Source organism: Camelus bactrianus, chromosome 2, assembly GCF_048773025.1.
Source record: "Camelus bactrianus isolate YW-2024 breed Bactrian camel chromosome 2, ASM4877302v1, whole genome shotgun sequence".
NCBI classification, from domain to species: Eukaryota; Metazoa; Chordata; class Mammalia; order Artiodactyla; family Camelidae; genus Camelus; species Camelus bactrianus.
The window spans coordinates 66,205,439-66,229,694 of NC_133540.1; the positions used below are offsets into that span (position 1 = coordinate 66,205,439).

At 36.8% G+C, this 24,256-nt stretch overlaps 1 protein-coding gene across 1 annotated transcript in view; it reads right to left on the reverse strand.

Moving 5' to 3' along the window:
• MTTP (microsomal triglyceride transfer protein) overlaps positions 1-24,256 on the reverse strand; it is a 45,442-nt gene that overhangs the window by 17,996 nt on the left and 3,190 nt on the right. The window contains exons 2-10 of the mRNA XM_010953572.3: positions 21,720-21,907; positions 20,289-20,432; positions 14,425-14,532; positions 13,143-13,259; positions 12,480-12,619; positions 10,474-10,624; positions 8,218-8,375; positions 5,145-5,313; positions 3,736-3,843 (exon numbers count right to left, since the gene is read on the reverse strand). Of these exons, the coding sequence (XP_010951874.2) occupies positions 3,736-3,843; positions 5,145-5,313; positions 8,218-8,375; positions 10,474-10,624; positions 12,480-12,619; positions 13,143-13,259; positions 14,425-14,532; positions 20,289-20,432; positions 21,720-21,907 (1,283 nt within the window). The remainder of the gene's footprint in view (positions 1-3,735; positions 3,844-5,144; positions 5,314-8,217; positions 8,376-10,473; positions 10,625-12,479; positions 12,620-13,142; positions 13,260-14,424; positions 14,533-20,288; positions 20,433-21,719; positions 21,908-24,256) is intronic.

Here is a 24,256-nt window from a genome sequence, read left to right on the forward strand (position 1 = left end):
AGATCTCTGTGAACCCGTGTGGGGTGATTTCCAGGGTATACCGTTAAGTGGAAAAAATGAGATACAAGAGAGTGTATATAGAAAGCCATATTTTAATGCAAGAAAAAAGAAATGAGTGTGTGTACATCTGCTTACTGTTGCAAAAAAAAACAAAAAACAAAAAACCACAGGAAGGAGAACCCAAAATTAATGATACTGCTTACATAAAAAAGGTAGGTGAGAGTGAGGGGGAGGGAGGGCAGGAAAAGGAATGAGATCTCTTTGAGAATACTTTTAAAATAAAGTTTTGACTTTTGAATCGTGTTAATATTCTATATATTCAGGAAATAAAATGAAATCAACAAGGATGAGAGATTGCTAAAATTGAATTTAAACAGAAACAAATGAATATAAATGTATCTGTGTATTGAAGACATAACTAAACAGAAGAGAATAAAAAAGAATTAATCCAAGCAATGTTTGAACATAGTACTCTGACTGTATACCTTTATTGCAATATATTCTAATGACAAAAAGAACTGAGATGAAGTCTTGACCTTTATTTAAGTCAGTTTGTTTTTTGTAGATATTGGTGTAGCAATTCTGAAACTATTTTGTGTGTGTTTTAGGACTGAGCAAATAAATTTATTATATTGATGTTCTTAAAAACCAGGGTCCTCACTGTGGGAGAAGAAAGGTGTAATTACGAGAGAAAGAACCTTGTAGTAATGGATTGGAATTAAAGGTAGCAGTATGAACTCGCAATTTAGTAAATATAAAAAATGTATCTTGCCCATCATAAGCGCCTAGGTGCAATGGCACTCAAGTAATGAGAAGTTGAAATCTTCAGGGGTAAAATGTCAGATGTCTGCAACTCACTCTCAAAGGGTTCAACCAAAATAAACTAAGACAAAATAAAACAGAATAAGATAATTCAAATATGGCAATAAGTTAACAGTTGGCAAATCTAGATGAAGTAGGCATACAAATATTCAAGGAATTGTGCTATTCTTACCACTTTTCCACAGGTTTGTATTTTTTCAAATATAAATTTGGGGAAAGAATGAACTGGGATGCAGGGAGGTCAAAATGTAAGCAAAACTAAATAGAAAAAAGAAATACGGGCTTAGTACTCATTGTGATCTTGTCTAGCTGCCATTTGGACTGTCATAAGGTAACAGCTTTCATGAAAGTAAATGCTGAAAAGATCTAGCACTTGATAGAGTGGCAGGTACCACTTGGATAGTTATAAGTATTGTGTGCCCAGTAGATATCTTAAATTTGTGTTTAGAATACATTATTTTCTTTCTATCCAGATGTCTCTGAGATGCGAAAGAGGTAGAAGAATATTCCACAGCAGAAAGTTGAAAAGAAAATTTGAACACTTACTATGGTCCATTTGGTGGCCAAGTCTCATTATGTTCAAAGATGCATTTTGTAAAAAGTTGCTCAAAAACATTAACAAAAGTGAATGACAGTGATAGTGGATAGTTTAAAGCTACCCACAAGGTAAGTTTAAAGATGTGATAACCAGACCATCCCAACATCAGAAGAACTTTAAAAGTAATCCTTTGTTCTGTTTGCTTCTCATGCTATATGCCTCCCTTGGGTAATCCCATCCTTCCCAAGGTTTCAGCCACTCTCTATTCATGATCCTAACTCCTTTTCTGGACTTGTAGATGGGTGTGGTCATCTGCCTGTTGGACAACTCAACCTGGTGGCCCAAAGAATTCAAGCATGGCCAAAACAAATTAATAGCTCTAACTCCCTCCCACCTCCAAACCAGGTTCTATAAAAAATTTTACTTAAGTGCATCAGTATACATCTAGTATCCTACCCTGGGAGCTTATAGTCACCTAGATTCTCACCTCTGAGACCCCACATCCCATCAGTCACTTACATACTATTGACTCTACCTGCTAAATGGCTCCTGAATCTGTCTCCTCCACTCACCTCACTGCACCTACATTAATTCAGACCTTTACTAATTCTTGCCCAAATTGTTGCAAACATTTCCAATCCAATCTCACTAATCTCACTGGTTCTAATGCAGCAGGCACCCAGTCCATATACCATTTTGCTTCTTTTTAAATAAAAAAAACTCAGTGTGTCCTTCACCACCTAAAAACCTCATTATTCTCCCTTCTCTCTATAGAATGAAGGCCAGACTCCTTAGCTTGTCATGAAGAAAGATCCAGCCTACCTCTCTTCTCTCTTGCTCTCTTCCCTGCATCCCCATTCCCACCTGTCTGCCCCACAAACATATATTTTATGTTCTAGCCCCACAGAATTTCTCACTGTTCCCAATCATACATTTGGGCCTTTACATATGATACCCTATTTCTCCTAGAATGTCCTTTATTCCATAAAACTGTCTCTTCACCTGAAAAGTTCTCCTAGACTAAGCTATTTAATATCATCCTTTTGTGAAAACTTCCCCAACACTCCAAAACAGAATAGTTACATCCGCAGTAATCTCAGAGCACTCTTTTTATGTTTCAATATTATTATTAATCTGTCTGCATTTATAAACAGACTAGGAGTTCTTTGAGGATGGTAGAATATTATATGTATCTTCATATTGTGGGGTTAGAGACATGCCTAGCACAAACACTCATTAAATACTGCTGAGTGGATGTTTTTATATGTGAGTTTCGTGTTTAACCAAGATATCTGATATATTATTACTGAAGCAACCCAGCTCCTCAAATAATTATAGAAAATTGAAAAATATAAGAAGTCATAGTTCTCTGATGTCATAAAAGCCATACAAATTTGATTTCTGCCAGAACTTAATAAGCTGAAACTCAAGCATTTTCAATGCTGTTGGGGTTTTTTGGGGTTTTTTTTGGTGATCTTTTTTAGACTTAGTTTGCATTCTAGTTGTGAGTTACCTCTTTTGGAACTGTTTAGTTTCAAGATGTTCTCTGTATCGTTTTTTAATAGCAAGCAGACAGTAAAGAAAATAACAGTGATGTCTTTTGGAGATAGAAGAAAAATGCTGACCGAAAGCTGGCCGTATAATAAATGTGAACAGAAAAAAGACTATATTTTTATACATTTAATATCTTTAGTTGCATTATAGAAAGATGAGCTTGTTGGATGTTAATCCATTTGGAATTTCCATATTTAGTAACATCCATAAAGTGAGTGTTTTCTTTTGTTATTTTTTAATGAGAAAGATAAAAATTGAGTCACTCAGGCAAGTGGAGAAAATTTGAGAGAATGAAATTAAAACTCAGATGTGAAGTTCTAAAGTAATTAGAAGTCAATTTCCACCATCAAAACTCAAAGCTGCAAACCAAACTTGCTGTCAATAAAGGTCTGCTCTGGGAAGTAATCTAATATTTTCTAAGAACAAGAACCCTGTCATACATGTCTTTCAAAGCTGAGTACATAGTAGGCATGCAATAAAGATGATTGATGGGGGATTAATGGACTATTCACTTTTTAAGAAGTATTTATTGAACGTTATATATGTACTTAAGCAACTGGTGTTGAATGAACAAAGACCTATTTCTGTATAGAACTTAGACTTCGGTAGGAGGCAGAAATAAAAAATAAATGTCATAAATAACTGAATTATAAAGTATGTTAGATGGCAATAACTGCTGTGCAAACGGTGAAAGTAGAGGAGGGTAAAGGGGACTAGGACTGCACCTAGCGGCGCTGTACCAGTGGCGGGCAGCACCGTGAACGTTAGATAAGATGGTCTGGAACTACACACATGATACATTGGACTGGATTCGCACTTACTTTGAGTTTGCAGCCTTCGTTCTGACACAACTTCCTGACAAGGGCCCCGATGATGATCATAACGGTTTCTCTGATGTCATTGCTTCCAAAGGAACCTTTGAACTTACTCTATTAGCCAAACAGGGATAAGAATCAGTTACCAAAACATTTAAACACTTTCAAGGGATATTTTTAGTTAAGAAACTAAAAGCTTGAAGAAATCATTTTTACGTTCCTAGATTGCAAAAGCAGAATTTTGCTTTGGGGACACTTCTAAATTCACTACCTAGCTTTGAATTGAAGAGTTAACAGAGTCTTTCCAAGTATTTTTAACATGGGTCTGTAAACTCCTGAGAGGTTTATGAACTGGGTTTTCACTGGGTCAATGAATCCAAAAAATGGTCTGTAAAATTTTATGTATGGGTAATGAGGGGCTTCATTGCTTTCATCAGATTCTCAAACAAGTTCATTTTCCAAAAAGATTATGAACTATTCCTCTAAATCATAAGTGAATAAGTGCACTTCTGTTTTTAAATCTTGGACTCAAGAGAACTCTAACTTTTGCTTCCAATATAACTTTTTTAATATCAGAAGAATTATGTCTCTTCAATGTACTGAGTATTAAATACCATGAAGATTTTTGAAGTCAAACAAATCTTTTAAAATCAAATTTTGAAGCATAACCAAGACTTCTCCCTTCTGAAATTTTGTCCCATGTCACATTAGTCGATAGGTGAACACAATCTTTAAATTTTTATAAAGTATATTTTATGTTATTTAGAGGAATTGCAAAGAAGACATTATGTGAAATAATGTACTGTACAGTTAATGATTAATGGGTAGAAAATAGTCCAACAGAATTTGAATATGAATAATCAGAAGGCTCTACTTTCAGCCTTCACTCTGATGCTAGCAACTTTTTTTTCTGAGTTCAGACAAGATCGGGCACGTTCAGGATGGTATGGCCATAGATGCTAGCAACTTTTTTTATTGCAATATAGTCAGTTTACAATGTTGTGTTAATTTTTGGTGTACAGCATAGTGATTCAGTTGTATATACATATATATGTCTTTTCATATTCTTTTCCATTATAGGCTATTACAAGATATTGAATATAGTTCCCTATGCTGTACAGTAGGACCTTGTTGTTTATCTATTTTATGTATAGTAGTTAGTATTTGCAAATCCCGAACTCCCAATTTGTCCCTCCCAGCCTCCTTTCCCCACCTGTAGCCATAAGTTTGTTTTCTATGTCTGTGAGTCTGCTTCTGTTTTGTAAATAGGTTAATTTGTGTTATTTTTTTAGATTCCACATATAAGTGATACCATATGGTATTTTTCTTTCTCTTTCTGTTTAATTATTGCTTAGAATCCCAAGAGCTTTTTAGCAGCTGAGAGCCTTTATTTTCCCAGTGTCCATTTAACTTACAATGAGGGCCCTGAGGAGTTCTTCATCGGGGTGGGAGGCAAATCCACAGGCATAGAGAAACCTCTCCTGGAGAATAATGCTACTGTCACTTTTGAAATCCAAAAAGTCCAAAATGGCATCTAATGAGTCTGGGGTCTGAGCAGAGGTGACAGCATCCACCAGCTGAGGCCTACAGAAAGGCATAGTCATGGACATCAATGCTTAGGGCGCTTAGGAAATTTTAAATCGCTACCATTCATAGATGCCATTAGTTTGAGTTTCCTAAAGAAGTAAAAAAAATTTTAATTTAAACAAAAGAAAAATGAGTGACTTTCTCCAAAAGACCCCCTCATTTTATTCTAAACCTCTCCCTTAACTCTCTTCTTTCTCATTCAATATATACTCAGAATATATAAATTTATTTTACTATATTAGCCTAAGCCAAATAAAATTGGGAGATTTGTAAATCAATTTATATAAATAATATCATAAGTTAGGTTAAAATTCTTTTCTATATGCGTAATTTAGAAAAGCCATGGTCCCCCAAATCACTTCTATCTCTAATTAGCTTTGCAGATATGTATATTTCTCAAATTCTTAATTTAGCTAGGGCAGTATTATTGAATGGAAAGATGGGACATTTTCTTAGCCTTCATTTGTATCCAGGAAAGAAGATTTGCTCATTTAAAAAAAAAAAAACAACAAAAAGCAACAATGATTAGGTGTGAGCAGACTGGAACCCCTACAAGAAAGTACGGTTACATATTCTACTCATCAGGAATCTTTGGTTGGTTGAGTCTGGGATGGTAGAATTTCTGAAGCTAGTTGTCATAGTGATGAACACATTATATATGTAAATATTTTATCCCACATCTATAAACATACCATACATGTGTTTAATACTTTATACTTAAAAAAAGATATACTTGCTCCATATCATTTTGATCCTAACAAAACCTTTCAGGAATGAAGCAGAGACAGAAAGAATACTTATTAAGTGTCTATTAGGCAAGCACTGCACTAGAAATTTAGGTGTGCAACCTCTTTTTGCTTTAACTTCATCTGAAACATGTAACTAAAACAATAGTTACCTTAGGATTGCTGGGAGGATTGAATTACATGATCTATGTGAAACATTTAGAATCGTTCATGGCACAGTGTATATGCTGTTATTAATACGACCACCTCCCTGAACATCTCTGTCAGTTTAATACTAATATTCTCTCTTACTACATGAAGACACAGACTCAGAGTCATTTGTTTCAAGGTTCCATAGCTGGTAAATGTATAGCTGGGACAGGAACCCAGGTTTTTCTGACTCTGGAGTACATGGTCTTTAGTTACAGTCAGTATTTCCTAAAGTGTTTTTCATGCAACATTAGTGCTACAAAATACTTTTAGAATCGGGATTTTTCAAGGTCATGTAAGTTTAGAATATGTTTAAGGAAACTTAGACATAATATTATCAGATTAAAGAAGCTGAACATTTCTGCAGCAAAGAGAACTATTTGACCTGGTTTTCCCCAATGCTTTCTAAACTCAGTTGTTCACAGAATTCTTTCTTTCGGCCTACTTGCTAATAATCTGCAAATTATAGGATATGCACAGTAGACCCTTTGGGAAATGTTACATTCCACCTCCCTGACTTTCAATATCCTACAATAAGTAGTAGGAATTATTTTCTGTATTTCACAGATGTTGAAAGGGAAGTTCAGGGAGGCTAAATGTAAATGACTTACTTAATGGTTGTATGCTCTTAGAAGTCAGAATTTAAAACCAGGTCTTCTGATTTTATCCCACCATCTTTTCTACTACACTGTGTTACATGTGTGTTACCTATTATATGGTACAATATTGTATAAAGAATCTGATTTCAAAAATACATCATGCAATCATGGAAATTATTGCCACCTTAAGATTTTTAGGCTACAAATAAGACTAAGGTTTAGTGTACTCTCTATTCTAAATTAATTGCTAATTTTTACACTGTTCTTGTCAGTATTTTTGTTCTTGACATAAAGATAAGTCACCCTAAAATATATTCTTGAGTTCTATGATTAAAACAGAGTCTGAGAATTTATAATTTTGCATACATTTTGACTTCTAGTTTACATATTTATTTTTGAAGAGAGTACCCAACTTGTAATTAGTCATACAGAATTCCTACCAGTTTTTTTAAATGTCAAGGCAAATAAATAACAAATACAATCAAGAATAAACAGATTTCTCAGGATTAAAAAAGCTAAATTCTCCTTTTCTTGGGTAACTGAGTCCTTTGAACTCAGTGACTACTGTTGCTCTGTGTGTGTGTGTGTGTGTGTAACTTAGCCACTTTCTACTTTTGATTATATTAGTGGCTAGTTTCCACTATATGGCAAATTAATTGAGCCATGTTCTATATCATCAATTAGGATAATTAGTATCATAGAGTTTTATTTGTACTTACAGACAAATTTTGTATTGCAGACCAAAACACTTGTCTTTACAAATTTACAAAGTAAATTTGAGAATTGTCAACTCTCTTTATTATGCATGTAAAATAAAGCACACTTTCATCAAATATTCAAATGATGTATGTATTTCTTTCCTTTGGATTCTTTTGACTGTTTGCCTTAGGTCTCCATTTTCTTTTTAAAACATGGCTTTGATGGGGATGATCACTGGATATTTAACGAAAGCACATTTTCAATTGAAGAAAGCATACCCTTTCCTTGTTTTTATAATCAACTCTGAAATCTTTTCAAGTGCAAATTAATAGCTCTGGGAGCACAATTTCATAACACAGACATCACGTGAACCGTGGTGTCAGAATGAAGCCCTGCCCTTCCTTATGTACCAATCTGGACCTCATGAACACTCAAGAAAAAAAAAAAGTTCACTCTGAGACACTGCTGAAAACTTGTTACTGCATTTCTGGTCAAGTAACCATTAAATTACAGCATTGTGGTGTAATTGTTCAATGCAAATGCAAAACAACAAAACAATTGATTTGAATGTGAGACAGTTGGTTAAAAATGGATCTTACTTGTTTAACAAACAATAACCCAGAAATGCTTTCCTACAGACAGCCCCACGCAGCTCCCAGGGAACTCACAGTACTTCCTTCTTTTCAGCCTTTAGGATCTGGAGGATTTCTTCCTTCTTCGCAGTCCTGAGGTGCTGAACAAAGGTCAGGAAGCTTCTGACGGCCTCGGCCTTGGAGAGGTTGTCAGGCTGTAGGTGTGTTCTGATGGACTGCCAGTGCTCCGAGAGCTGTAAGACACGGCCACAGGCCCAGACCACACTCGTCGTTCTGAACATCCACACTTACAGAGGATGTTCTTTCCAGAAATAAGTTTTCCTGTGTATCTGACAAGCACAGGAAGCTTTTTGTATCTTACCTCGGCATACCTGATCGTCCCCTGCACACTGTGACTCTCAGAGGCAAATATAGAGGCCGGCTGACCCTGTGTACAATTCCTCTGTGGGAGGACGGCATTTATCTATTAACATTTGGCTCGAATGACCTCAAGCTTCTGGGCATGTAGCTCATTCCATGGCTAACACCAAGGGAATTATATCTGAGGCCAGGCTTTGCCTACCACAGTGAAATGGCGCAGAATTTTCATTGACAGCAAGATCTTTGGAAGGGGAAAGGGAGCCAGAAGTGCTGAAGAGTTGTGTTTGGTTTGCATGTACTGGGACCTCACTGAAAATCAGTTTCTGCGATAACCTGAGCCCCCTATTTCACCTCTTTATGTTATTGTTTGTGTGAAATGCTATGTGTTACTCTTGCTGAGGTCTGAACTGCTCATTACTTGTACCTATGTTAAGTAGAGTAGCACTTAGACAAGGCTAACTGTTACGCTACTGTGGTTTTAAAACCAGTAAATAGTTCTAATTAATAACATCTTTTGACTTACAAGTAAGCTAAAGAACTTACTTTTCATAGCTTACCACTTTCCTCCTATTTGTAAAAAAATGTGTTAAAACCCATTAGTGACCTCTAACTCTAACTCTGGGTAATCAGTGTGTTACCAGTTTTTAAATTATTCATTCCTTCTAATAAGCAATAGATGCATATTTTGCTCTTTTTCAAGTCCCATTTGGTTATGTAATCTTAAGAGGACATTCCAAAACAAAACACCAGTAGTACTTAGCTAAAGATTTACCGGGTCGTTTCTGAGGGCAGAGAGCATATCAATGTGAGGTCAGATTTTTTTCTTTAAAGGGTTGCAATGGTGACATTATAATAAAGTTGGAAAAACAAATTCCTCAAAGATATAAACCTTTCCTACAAAAATGAGGAAACAGTCATCAAAAATCTTAATGACTCATAACGTTTGATAACAGCAGGGGGAGAAAGTAACAGCATAAGAAAAGATGATTGGTTTCATTAGTAATCTTTCTAAGTAATTTCCGTCTCATATGACATTAGAAAATTACCCTGGAACATTAGATGATTTATAGAAGAAAAACAAGACAAAATTAAGTTTGAGAATGATTTTTTGTTTGTTTCATTATATTTTTTCTCTTAATTTAATTTTGGTATATTTGAGAAACTAGTAAGGAATTAATCTTGTACTTTAAGTAAATTACGGTTTTTGTTCTTGATGATTCTACTCTTCTGAAGACTAATAATATCCAAGGGAATAGCCTCTTCTGGTAGCTACAAACAGCGTGAAACCAAGGCTTTGCCCTCCTGATGAGAGGTTAAGTATTAGGAGGTTCTGGAGCCCAGGGGCATTCCTGTGGCTGTACATCCCAACTGATTCATGTAATAAGTGAGATTTCTCTTTGCTGGATCAAAAATGTCGCCAGATGATCTACACCCTACCTTGGGGATGTGCTATCTCATTTCTGGCTGCAGTTGCAGGGGAGGTTGGGGTTTGGTAAAGAAGTGTTCCTAATTTAGGCAGAGAGCTTGGTATCCTTTTTTAGTCCTCACAGCAATTCTCAGAACACTGAGCCCAGTAAAATATCTCACCTATGAACATAACATATTGCTACCAAGTGGCCAAATTTCCAAGATTCAGATCCCTGTCCGTGATCTCATACCATAAGTTTCCCCCTAACTTCATCAGGCCCTTATCCCCCTGCATTCTAGGTGCTGCTTTTAAGAAGATGTCCTTACGTCATAAATGTTTTATTTGAAATGAGTGGATGGTGATCATTCGTTAATTCTTGTTGTATTATGCATCACCTTAGGTGCACGGTATCAGGCTACTGCCATTATAGCTCAGTAGTGCCCTTATAGTTTGGAAACTTTCTTCAAATGAGTTGAAGCTTCCATTGGAGACAAAAGAAAAGCAGATTTTTAAGCCATGATTATTCCCGTATTTGGCCACACAATGCAGTTGCTCACACTTACAGAAAGGCATCCTTTGCACTCGCTCTGGAAGACCTGGCCCATGATGGGAATGGCCACATACTTTGAATCGACTGCTTTAATGATGGCCGCAACCTGCTTCCCAGGCAGCAGTCTTGGGCCTGCTTCTGTTGTCTTCAGCTCCAACTTCTGCCTGCACCACAAAGCAAGAGATATATCTCGTTAGCAGTTAGTTATTTTGAGTGAACAAGCTACTTGTTGCCATTCTTTTGGCAAACAAGACACTAATTTATTCAAATTATGTAAGGCCCTATCTTTCAAACAGCGATATCTCCAGCAGTGACTGAAATAATTATGAAATCAAGATACTTAAGAAATCTTTCTGGAGAAACAACTTTATTCAAAGATTTGAAAATTTAAGTCAGGATCTTCAAAATATTATGACAAAAGACTAGAGAAAAGACAATTTGCATGGATGTTGAACAAGATATGTGATGTCACCTCTTTCGGATTTAGCCCAACTCTCTGAAAATGGTATCTTTAATGCAACCACATGTCGCTTATTAACTAAGACCATTAGGAAATCTTATTTTTCAAAAATGGTCTCAAAAATCTTTTTGTCTGATATGCTCTTTCAGAACCTTGCCTCTCTCCCTTCAAGAGGTAGAACCTGCATCCCTCTCCTTGAAGCTGGGCAGGATGCTGTGACTGCCCCATGCATAGAGGACAGTGGAAGTTACAGTACGTGCCTTGTAAGGCTGTCATAAAAGAGAATTCAGCTTTCACCTGGCATGCCAACAGCACATACTTGGGAGACTTGAGCTGCTATGTAAGAAGTCTGGCTACCTGAGGCTGCCACGCTGAGAGGCACATGGAGATAAAGAGAGAGGCACAAGGATGCACAAGGAGGTTGAATCTCCCAGACCAGACACTACATAGGTGAGGGAGCAACCTTGCACCAGCTCTGGTCCGTGACTGTCTGCAATGGCATAACAGACACCAAGCAAGTCATGCCTAGCAGGAAGCCCCCGAATTATGAGATAGAATGACAAAATGATTGCTGCTTTTTACGACACTGAATTTAGAGTGGTGTGTTATAGAACAGTGGAAACCTGATAAACCTAAGCAATTAGAAATATTTATTTTACATGAAAGTACATGAAAACAATATAGACATAGTACAGAGTAGAAGGCAAAGCTCTACTCCAGATGAGACTTCAATCAAATTTCAATGAAAAAGAATATGAAAATGAATATATGAATATATATGCATGACTGGGACATTATGCTGTACACCAAAAATTGATACACTGTAACTGACTATACTTCAATTTTAAAAAAATTCAAGCATTTATGGTTTGAGGCACTTCTACCAAGATTTTGCATCCATTCACCGCTGACGTTAGGGTTGCTTCAAAAGAAACATTTGCGAAGCAATGACATAAGATGTAATTTACATTTAATGCTAGAAATTGTTCTTCTAAATTCAAATCTGAAAATAATACATACTCTTAGATTTGAAATTCTAGTTCTTAAGCCTGTGAGAACTATTCTGACCAGAGAAATTTTCTCAAATTGAAAAAACAGGCTTGAATATGTAAGTACTGCTACAAAAATCACATCAAAAATTATGTCACATCACCTTTGCTACAGAACTTTTTATATGTTTATTAATAGCAATAACAACAACAAAAAAAAATCTACAGGAGAGAACATGCAAATGCCACCTCTTTTTAACTTTAAAATTGGAAACATTTGACAGAGAAATTAGAAAATAAGCTAGAATGAATCAACTGGCTTGCCTTTTTAAAATTTACATTTTACTCAATAAACAATTTTTAATAAGATTCTTAAAACTTCAAGTGTCTAATGCATGCCACATATTATTATAGATGTGAAAAGTAAAAATGAATAAGGTATAATCACTGTTTTCAAGGAGCTCACAGTCAAAATGAGGAAACACTATACATGTAGACATATTTTTAAAAACCAAGTTTAAAATATATCAAAGAACAGGAAAGAAAATTTAAATTTCAGCATTGTCTTACTTTGATACTATTTTGCCTGCAACGGTTTGTAGAAAATTCAGCCGCAAAGCATGTATCTCTTCTGCAAGCACAGCTACAACAAAGCTGTCTTCTATCTTATAGGTAGTGACAGATGTGGCTTTCAAAGTGACACCCAGGACCTAAACAAGTAAGTAAGTATATATGTGTGGTGGTAATAAGCAGTCAGCTTTTTATCTTTGAATCAAGCAAACTATCTTTTCATCTTCACAAAAACTTCCCTTTCATACCCCACTGCATCACCCAAACCTACAATATATTAAAATAAACCTTTTCATCTGATACTGCGTACAACTATATCCTAAACTAAAAATGTTACATGTTCCCGAATTATATTGTTACTTTATTCATTTATTATTTTTGATTAATCTCTGTAAAATGTCAGATACAAACTACTACCTATAAAAGAGATAAACAAGGTCTACTGTATAGCACAGAGAACTATGTTCAATATCTTATAACAGCCTGTAATGCAAAAGATGATGATAAAGAATATATATGTATAACTGAACCATTATGCTGTATACAAGAAACTGACACGACATTGTAAATCAAATATACTTTAATTTTTTAAAAAAAAAGCACCAAAAATCTCTACAAAATGTAATTATTTGGATACTTCAAAGAAAGTGATAGCAAGCATACCTGGTTTGGGGTTGTAAATCCAGACCTCTCAATTTTGCATGAATCCAAGGCCTTAATTTTGGTCACTTTGTCTTGATGAGCCTGGTAGGTGACTTTACAATCCCCAGAGATATCTACCTAAAAAGAAAATCAAAAATATAATGCTTGGGATTCTCATATGGACCATTTGAATTCCAGCAGGAAGTAGCTTGAAAATTAGGGCCCCAATATATCCTGGGAGATGGCCTTTTGTCCAGAGTGACAAGATAAGAAGAAGGATGAATTCAATGCTTCCTGCAGCATGTGGATTCTTTTCCACCTTCTTTAAGTCTTATTAGTACCTTCTTATTGCCCCAGGAAAAGTAAAGGATTTCCTACTTCTCTCTAATGCCAAAAAGGAATTGGACAAATGGCTTGGTCATAACCAAAACCTCTCATAAATGGGTAATTATATGGCAAGGGGAGTTGAATTTTAATGCTCTGTGTGCGTGCACACACTTTAATGAGCTGAATATTAGAAATCCTTTAAAACCTGTGGGATTAATTCACCTCATCATAAGGCACATCAACAATTTGAGCGTAGGTAAAAGTATCCCAAAACAGACTCTGCTTAGCATCTCTGAGCCTTCCCTCTGGCCTCCACCAGCACTGTGGCCAGTTTCCATTTCTAGAAAGTATTCCTTTGGCCCAGCCCGGCCATCAGGTTTTCTCACCAAGTCATGGACTGGCTGAATTCAGACAAGGAAACCTGATCTCAGCTCTGCCTTTGACTCCAAGTGCGATCCTGGAGGAGCCACCTAATTTCTCTCTTTTAACCTGTTTCTTTGTCTATAAAATGAAGGGAGTTGGTGGCCTAGACCACTGGCTCCTCAAACTGACAATACATCTACATTGTATGAGAAAACTGTTAAAATGCAGATGCTAAGCTATTGATTCAGAATCTCTGCAGTGAGTCCAGGGAATCTACATTTTTAATAAGTTTCCCCAAGGGACAGTGATACACACTGATGTCACTAGAAGGCTCCTCAAGGTTTTCTGCATCTGTCTCGTTCAGTCATTCTGTAGGTCTCCTTAGTATAACTGATTCTAGTTCCTTTTACCCTGTATTTGAATACAAATTGAGGTAAATGACAATTTGTTACATAAGTAAATGAGACAAACACTCAACTCATCTTTTCTGAGCATTACTGAATCAGTAACTGCTTTTTTTTTTTTTTTACTGATTTCTACAAACAGAAATCCATGTATACAATTTTGGTAACTATTGAAAAGATTCTGGATCCTTAATAATATTAGTAAGTACCTCATTGGTAGTTCCAGAGCTTAACTGCATCTGAAAGAGGCTAGCCAGGCCTCTCTTGAGATTTTCTATGGCTATTGGTTCATTTTGATATGAGTAGAACTCTTTGACCTAGGCAAAAACAAACAAACAAACATAAATAGAACAAAAATGCATCATTTATTAGATTTTGTTAAATAAATAGCAGGAAAAGTTAGAGTCTCACCCCTATCGATTTGGGGAGAAAGAGCCCTGTTACTCCAAAGCTGGAATTTCTTTTTTTGTGAAAGAAAGTTATTGACATTTCTAAGAAGCCAGACCATCAGCATGTGAAATTTCGGGAGACCGGTAATGAAGGCTCTGAATGGGATGGGCACAGCATAGGGAAGGAAAGAGCACAGATATGGGGCGGGATTTCTGTGAAAACAAAGATGGCCCCACAAAGAGAAATCAGGTGCATTCTCTTCAAACATGTCAACCTATTCTCTACCTGCAATTCTGCTGGAAACAAAAACGAACCAAGGTTTAAAATAACGGCAAAGAAAGAGATTCTTGGAAGAGGATGGCAATCACCATGCCTGAGACACCTGAGCTGGCACAGCCTCCAAGGGTAATGATTAGGGCCCACACGTGGCCACGTGCCATGGACAACCTTCCGCAGGAACAACGTTCCTCAGCCCTCCAGAGCATTCGTGTTAGCCGTGGGTATAAAGAGACACAGAAGGTCGGAAGATCTGAGGTTCAAGGTGCCAGCACTGCCCCAGGCTCTGCTTTGAGTCTCCTCAGAAGGCAGGAAAAAGAAGGTGTAATGAGGAAGGCGGCTGTGATTTGGCTGCAGCAGTAAATGGCGTATCTTAGTTTGCTTCATCCTTGATATTTATAGGCACAGAGGTGATAACAGTGTCTCATACCATTTTGATCATTTAGCTCATGTTTAAGAAACAAGGATAAAAATACAAAGAGTTTTCTGGAAAGCAAGCTATCATTTTTCACCCTGTATTGACTCCAAACACATCACATGATTTAGAAATGGAGAGGATGGATATAGCTTCCCTGTAAAAATTCCCAACTGAATTCTATGGTAATTATAGCTGGCATTTCTACCAGAAATATCCTGAATGCCTTCCTATCCTCTTTAAAGCCAACCATGACTTCTCAAGTAAAACTGAAAGCTCAGTAATTGTGCAATAAATTCAGTTAACACCAATCTGAACAATTCACCGTACGTGAAAACGCTCTTATACCTCAGAAGAAGAAAATATTTTGCTTGAATTATGCAAACAAGTGCCTCAAATTTCTGTCTGTATTTTCTACATATCTGCCTAGTGACAGATTTACCAGATACTTTATACGGCAATCAATTTTAGTCATTACACTGGACAAACCTATAAATGTTAGAATTGTGTTTGTCCAGGTTAAAAAGGAACTGGAATAGTGACCTCAGCGTCTGAAAATTCATGGTATCATATTCTCAAACAAATCACTGGCAATTTCTCAGAACCAAGGCTGAGTTTCTGATGGTCTAGTTTGTAAACTAGGTCTTCTTTCCCTTTAGGAATTACAGGGTAACTAACTTCCTTTTCAAGTATCTGGGCGTATGAAATCTCTGGATATTGTGACTGTTAGAGGTTCAAAGCTGGAGCGCGTGAGCCCACGTGCAGTCAGAAGGGCTCACTGGTAGCGGTGCACACATGCCTAACGCCTGTGACTTTGGGGGCCTGAGCCTTAAATACTTAAAGAAAACAAGAGGAGCCATTAAATGGGAAAAATACATGTACTACCATCAGTATCCTCACTTTCCTTCCAAGTTACAAAACGTGCCTGAACTATTTATAAAATTTTACCTAAAATTTTAGGAAACCCAGTTCTCAGATTTACTCTTTAGACTATGCATAAGGTTAAGTGCTCTCCCATTACTGGCCTATTTCTTTCGCTCTTGACGGCTAGATCCTTAAGAAAATGATGCTACAGGTTTTTTTCCTGGCAGAGTGAACAATGTAAACTGCAAGACAGAAAGAGGATTTTCTAAAAATTCCTTCTACTCGCTTTTGTTTCCCTAGAACTAGGAAAGGGAACAAGTATCTTTTTCCTTTGTGTGCCTGCTACCTTTGGGGCCTAAATTCTCTTCCTTTAGTGCAGATCAATGAGATCCAAAGTGAAGACAGCACTGGTATCCATATTTGCTAAGAGTCAAAACTGTTTGAATCGAATAAGCTTTTGATAATTAAAAAAATAATGATAATAAAGTCAGAACTTGGCAGTTCAATCCAGGGGACTGTCACAGCAATAATCTTAAATCCATTATTTCACAACAGGAATTAAGTAAGTTTTATTATATTCAGGCCATAAACCTGATTACTTCAATCAGTTTTGAAATGAGCTCTGAACATCCGTGAGCACAGAACTGTTATCTAAATTCACAGTCCCCGGAGCTTCCAGAGACCGGCAGCGGCACAACCTAGTTACAAACTAAGCCATTAAACCAAGAAAACCAAACACAGAGGGAGATGGGTGGATGGTGTGGAAGGAGATGCCATGTCTCTTCTGGTCAAATTTTGAGGGCCAATTTCCCGTTGGAATCAGTAGGAATTATTCATATTTTTCCCCCAGGAAAAAAATGCTTCTATACATTCCATTAATTTACTCACTTGTTAAGAATAAGAGAAAGCAAAATTTCATTAACTGCCAAACAAGCAAAAATAAACAAAAAGGATCCCAGCAAATGAGAGAAGTCATTTTATTTGGTCTACTTAACTGAAGGTATGTCTCTTTGATATGTATCTAAGACAAAGCACAGCTAGGAAATGGCACATTGGAAAACAGACAAGTGAAGAAATATATGAAGAATTAGAAGGTTTTCAAGGTGTCACATTTCATTTGGAGGTTCTGTGAGTGTACAGCAGACACACCGCTGGATTCAGAGAGCAAATCAATGCCCAGGATCAACACAAAATAAAGGCAAGATTCAGCAGCCACATCATTAACTTAATCAACACTGACTGCGAAAACAAGACATGGAAATCTGGTAATATTCCAGCTAATTGGATTAGCATCTCAGGCCATAAAAGAATCCATGCTGTAACTTAGAGGCATCTTTTGCTTGTCAGTGTTAATCAGAAAACTGTCATCTTTCCAACTTCATTTATGATTTGTAGACAAAACTGGAGTCACACCCAAATATTTAAGTAGGGGAGATAAGTGGGCAAAGAAAAAAATATGTGCAATAAATATGCACCTAAGTATTTCCATGAGATATCTTTTATGATGTAAATATGGGAGCTTAAAACAGGAGGCTCTGGAGGACCAAAAATACATGCTGATGAGTATCCTTGAAATCACAGAAATCTCAGCGAGTAAAACTTAAATTGAGCCTGTGGTAGAAACTACTCTGACAAAACTGCCAATCAGCAGTACAGTCTTTCTTTTCATCACTTCTCTCATAGGAAGATAAAGTGATAGTTATTTAAATAATGAGCTTTCTGACAGGAATGTGGCTAAAAAGTCCACACGGTTTCTTAGTCTCCAGGATCATTTTTTTTCCAACAAGGGCTTTATCAGATAATTGAAAGATACCACAATGCACTTTACCCTCTGGCTACAATAAATCATCACAAGTAATAGCTCCTGTAGAAATGGCGTGATAGAGTCACCGAAATAACCATGTGGCAGCTCCATGCCAGCCTTTGAACAGTGAGGGCACTGAGTCCTTTTGTCTGAGTAACCAAAGACTTTGTACTCAACTGCTACCCAAGGGGCTATAAAATGATGGGCTGTCATTAAAATTCTAAATGCAATTGATATTTTATGGCTCAAGCGTCTTGCCACATTGGAAGGCAAGAGAAGAAACTAACAGGATTTCATGTTGCTAATAAAGTTGTGTCATCTGAAAATCAAGGGAGTTAATAGGTACAGTGCAGAATGAAAGTTAGACTAGAAGGCCAGCAAAGGGGTGGGTTTTCTCCCCAGATACTTTCCAGCTAGAAAAGGCAGTAAAACATAGAGGTTTCCAGGACAGACACTGAAATCAGACCCTCGGTTTTGAATCCCAGCTCCACCATTTGGCGTTTGGTTGACCCAAGGGCTAGTTTCTTCTCTTAACTTTGGTTTCCTCATCTACTGCAAGAGGACCATAAAGCAGCACCTGCTTCCTAGAGCTGTCAGGAGGGTAAAGGAGAGAATTCTTGTAATGCCTTCAGTCAGTGCAGGCATTAAAGGCTAAGTATGTTCCACCTATTATTAAGCAAATAATATGCACAGCCTTTCACAAAGGCTCACTCATTTTAGACCCATATAAACTTATCTGTTCATTCCTTTTGTTTATAAACATTTATTGAGTTCCCACTATGAGCAAGGCACTGAATAGACAGAGATGAAGACAGGATTACTTCCCAAGAGAAGCTAACTCTAAATGTGGACGGCAGACAAATAGAGAATGGCAATACACCATGATAAATGCTTGGATAGAGATAAGCCCAGGGGAGAACGGGGTTTGGGAGAATGTTGGGAAAGTCTTCCAGACTCCAAATCACTCAGTGCAAGGCCGGGTTCTGGGTGCTCTGGGGAGCAAGGGAAGAGACAAGTCCAAGGTGTTGGGGGGCAGGGGAGGGGAAAGGGGTTGAATATAAGGAGGAAAAAGAATTTTCTCTACCAGAACCGATAATCCAGCAATGAACACAAATGACCAAAAGGCAAGTGATCAGGACCGTGAGTGAGCTATAAAGTACTAAGATGGCTCTAAAAGGGGTTGGTTATTTTCAGCTGGCTAGAAGGGTGTGAACTTTATAAAAGAAAAGCCTGAAGCATGGTAAGTATTTTGACAAGTGGAGAAGGAAGAGAAGCATTCTTGAAATGGTGATTCATATTTGGTTGTCAGAGAGGTGATGATACAATAATCTTTGTGAGTCCCTTTTTATTATTTTACATACAAATGAGGATCTTAAATAGCAATATATTACATGTCTTAAATTTATATTTTAAAGTATTTGTTTCTGTTTATATTTTAGAAATTTTGGATCTAGAGACATTTTTAGAGACTTGTAGTTTTAACTTTTGGTTAAAGTTAATGGTCCTTTTCTATTTTTCTACTTTAGTTCCTAAAAGTGAGCTTTTGTCTTTACTAATACATTTTTATACATGTCAATATAATATATACTTTTTATAAACCCACATAAAGCCTAATAACTCACAGATCACAATTGCGTCTCAATTCCAAACGTATTAAGACCATTTCAATAGATTAGACTCAAACCATAAGTAATGAACACTTAAAGAATTTTCAGACCAAATATCCAAATGTATGTTAGTGTTCATTCATTACTTTAATATATAAAATATAAATATATAAAATGCTTTTCAAAGTCATAGTTTCTAAATAATCTCTAAATGCTTTTTTAAAAAATCAATTCTTAGACATGTCATGCCCCTTCAAAAGCTTCAGTTTTGTACTTAATCCATTTATTGATATTCTCATGACATGTTAATATCACTTATCTAAGTTATCATTTCATTTTCATAATTTGTCTACTTTCCTGAACTTATCCAATCACCTGTGGTGACCTATTGTGTTACAATATCTTTCAAGTCCTTCCTAATTTAATAAGGAATGCACCTTTTAATAATGCCTGTCATCAATAAACAAATGCTTGATTCTACTATAAACATTTTCATAAACATAGGAATATAAACGGTTAGAAAATATAAGTGTTTCAAATGCCTTGATTCACTTCTGAGACATTTAATTTACAACTACTGTTTATTAGTTTTTGAAAAAATTCCATTTGCCATAAAAGTAGTGGCACCATGGTCACCTAAGAAATAATATCTACTGAAGGAAAGAAAAATATAAAGTTGGGGGAAAAAAGGTGTGGGACCCCAAAAATCACTTTTACCTTTCCATGGATTAGATGAAGGAGCACAGGTCTTTGTAAAGCTTCCAAGTTCTCCTTTCTTATGATTTGGGGTGGCTTTTTTCCTTTGAAAATGCTCTTCTCTCCTCTCTGCTGATTCACATTTTCAACATTTACATCTTTTATCTGGAATCATGGAAAGAAACCTATTAGGAAAACTTCTTATGTCTGTTTGCATCAGAGTCTCCAAGAAAATAAACTGATAAAGCAATAAACATGGTTGGCCATAATTTCTTCTGTCGTTTTCAACTCATGATTCAAAAGACCTAGCCATCAACTTTAAAAGAATGGAGAAGATATTCAAAAATTAGGTTTTTGAATTAGGTAAAAATACTGCCATTAAAGAAGTCTGTGACATTCAGGTTTACAATAATTGTGACTGCAAGATGGATCTTTTTATGTCCTTGTCACTCTCCTCATTCGTTTTGAACTGCTGCTGTCTGCCTGAACTTTTCACTTTCTGTACCATTTGTTTGAAAGGACTCCTGCCTTATTGTACCTCATCTGTATACGCAAGATTAAAGATGAACAGTCTGATTCCTGAACAAAGAGGTACAGAATGTTTTCTCCAGAATACTTTACTGTTCTATTGAGAAATGGCTTAGAGAGTTCAAAGATAAATATTTTGATCCAACTTGGAAAACACACAACAAAGTAAAGATCACTTGATACGTGTATTGCAATGACACTTCATTATCAAGTATATCAGCAACTACTTATCAGTCATAATGAAGCAAATCTTGGTCTTGTGTGCCTGTTTCACACAGACATGTTAAGAAAAAACTAACTTTACTAAAGACATCTATTTCTTTTAGGTCCATAGCAAGTATGGAATCACTGTATATTAAACCTGGAAGAGGCCCCAGAAGCCATGTAATTTGAACTTCTTTGTTAACAAGTAAACCCCAAGCCTCATAACTGACCAAACACTGCCATTCTGTGGAACACCTGGTTCTGCCCTCAAGAAGAATGCAGAATAAGTTTACTCCATCATTGGTACTTCCACGGTTATATCAAGGAATTCAGGAAAATTGGGAGGTCCCAATTTATCCCCTCTTTAAGTTAGAGTGGTCTCAATTGCTTCTCACATAATATGGATTCTGGGCTCCTCACTCCTAGATCACTTCAAATGGATTCTAGTTTAACGTGCCTATTAATACAACATATAGACCTGGGAGTTATACTTCAGTCAGTCATCAGTATATGCTTTCATTTGCCTGTTTTGACAATTTGGAAAGATCAGATCACTTTTGATTAGAAAAAACTTCAAAACTATGTCTACTTATTTTAGTGATGGCTAACAAATTAAATGAATACATGACCAAGAGCACAAACAAGTGCTGTTGAATGGGATGCTTCTCAAAGCTCTTGCTGACATCTAATCTTTGCGTCTCTCTGGTAGAAAATGCTCACCGTAATTTGGATCAGTTGGTCATCATCACCATCAGGACTCCTCCACAGTAAGACGACATCCACATTGAATGAAACTCGGTAGCCCACGCTGTCTTGGAGTTTTCCTTTGCCCCGATCAAGAAAAACTTCAGTGGAGTATGTGAGTTTGTATAGTCGTTCATTATTTAATGAGAGACCAGTTGTGTGACCTGCATAAAGACAGTGACAGAAGTCAAATCTTAGCTGTAAGTCACCCATTAGGCCAGGGGCTATGCTATCTTGCCATCAATGCGTTCCTTGTCTAGCACAGTGGTACCCAGTGAGAGCTTAGTAAACATTTGCTAAATGAAAGATGGTTCTACTTCTCCATCTGCTGAAGTCATTGGCTTGAACAACAATAACAACAAAAACAACAGCTAACAAACAAAGAAGCTCCCATTTCAGAGAACTTTAGTTTGTATCCCTAATCAATAATCAGACTATCTAAATATTGTCCTGGTTGAACTGTAGAATATTTTTAAAGAAATGTCATTATATTGCTTTAAATTATGTGAATATGATTTCTTCCCCACCCCCCAGCTTTATTGAGGTATAATGAATATGATTTCAAGCACAGGTTCAGCCAGGGGTTGCTTTATAAAATTAATAACAATATTTATAATTAACATATCATTTAAACACAACAGATAAAAGCCAAAGTAATTTTAGTGGTTAGAAGGCAGTCCCTTAAGTTGGATAGCTTGACTATTTAAAGAATATCCCTCTAATGTAATTTATTCTATTAATTTAGTTAGTGAACTTTTAATATGAAGGTGCATTTCAAGACTACATATATATATATATATTTAAATTAACTGTTCCTGAATAAAATGATATTTCCCTACACAAAATCTGAGAACAGGCTTTCGTTTGGCAGGGACAATGTAATGTCCAATAGTACACAAGTCAATATTACAGCCAAAAAAAAACTGATATGTGGAGGAGTTCACACACTCTCCAAGGAAGTTTATCTTAACCCAAAGAAATATAAAAGAGTAGGATTAATTCTTTCCTAGAGATGACTTGAAGTTTATGGTCATAAACTCTTATTGTATATTTTCTATCCATAGCTCTCAGGAGATAGTAAAAAAAAAGAAAAAAATTCAGTATACATGTTTCCTCAGGGCCAACAGGGCAGCTTTGTCTGGTTGACTATAACAGGCAACCATAACTTTTCCTCTCTCAGGAAATATGCATATGAGGGAGGGGCAAGAAAGGAGGTTGAGATGACTAGGTCGGATGTGAGGCAACTGAGAAGGGAAGTAAAGCCAAAAATGAAGAAAACATCTGAAAAGTTTTTACCATCTACTGTCTCCATCACCTACTACAGAGCCTTCTGCCTGAAGGAAAAAAAGACCAAAACACATTGCCTCTAATAAACTGATCTACGTATTTTATGTGCATTAACTTATTTAATCCTCACAAAACCCTCATGGGGTAGGTACCATTATTAGCCTCATTTTATAGATGAGGAAACCAAGGGGCAGAGATTACACAATTTACCCAAGATGACCCAGGAAATTAGCACAGAGCCACTAACAGCCTGTCTGGATCTGGAGATCATGCTCTGACTTATACTATACTCATACAAACCTTGAGGCTGAATACTTCCATTCCTAGGGAGTGAGCTATAGGCATTCATTCATTCATTCATTCATTCAATATGGACTTACTGAGCACCTACTGCATAGTAGGCACTTTTCTAAGCTCTGGGGCTATACCAGTTAACAAGCAGACAAAATTTCTATCTTTGTGGAGTTCACATTTAAATGAGGAAGAGACGGGCAATAAAGAAGTAAGTATGCAGCAAATTATAAAGTATGTTAGATGTGCTAATGAAGAAAAATGAAACAGGAATGGGGATGCTGAGGAAAGAGCTTTGTTGGGAAGGTAATATTCTGGGCAAAGGCTTTAGGTAGCCACATGGACATCCGTGGGGAGAGCATCCCTCTCCCCTCCTCTTCCACATCCCTACCTCCCCATCCATCCACAGTGAGAACAGTAAGTTCAAAGGCCCTGAGAAGGGTTCGTGCAGATATAACGGAGGAACAGCAGGGAGGCCAAAGAGGCTGGAAGTGGGTAAGTGAAAGATACAACTGAAGGAGTTGTGAGGTCAAATAGGTACCCATGGTTGGCTAGGAGACTTCGGGAGACATTTGCATTGACTTAGAATTTGACTGAGATAGGAAAGCCCCTGGAAAGGTTTGGGTGGTGAAGTTACATGATCTGACAAACCTTCAAAGAAAGGGGATAAGGAGTTTCATAGGAATTAAGAAAAGCCAGGAGAAGGAAGTGTAGGAGTGGGGATCCCAGTGTGTACATACAAAAACAGGCTGAGGCTGTGTCCAAGAACCAAGTTAGGCAGAACCTTAGGTATGAGATACAGAAGGCAGACATGGTCAGGGAAAACCTCAAAGGAGATGAAGTCTGTGACTCCCTCCAGCCTCCCCGATCTCCACTTCTTCTGCATTTTAACTGGGGACACTGTTGCAAGTTCAAACACTTGCTTTCTGGCTGGG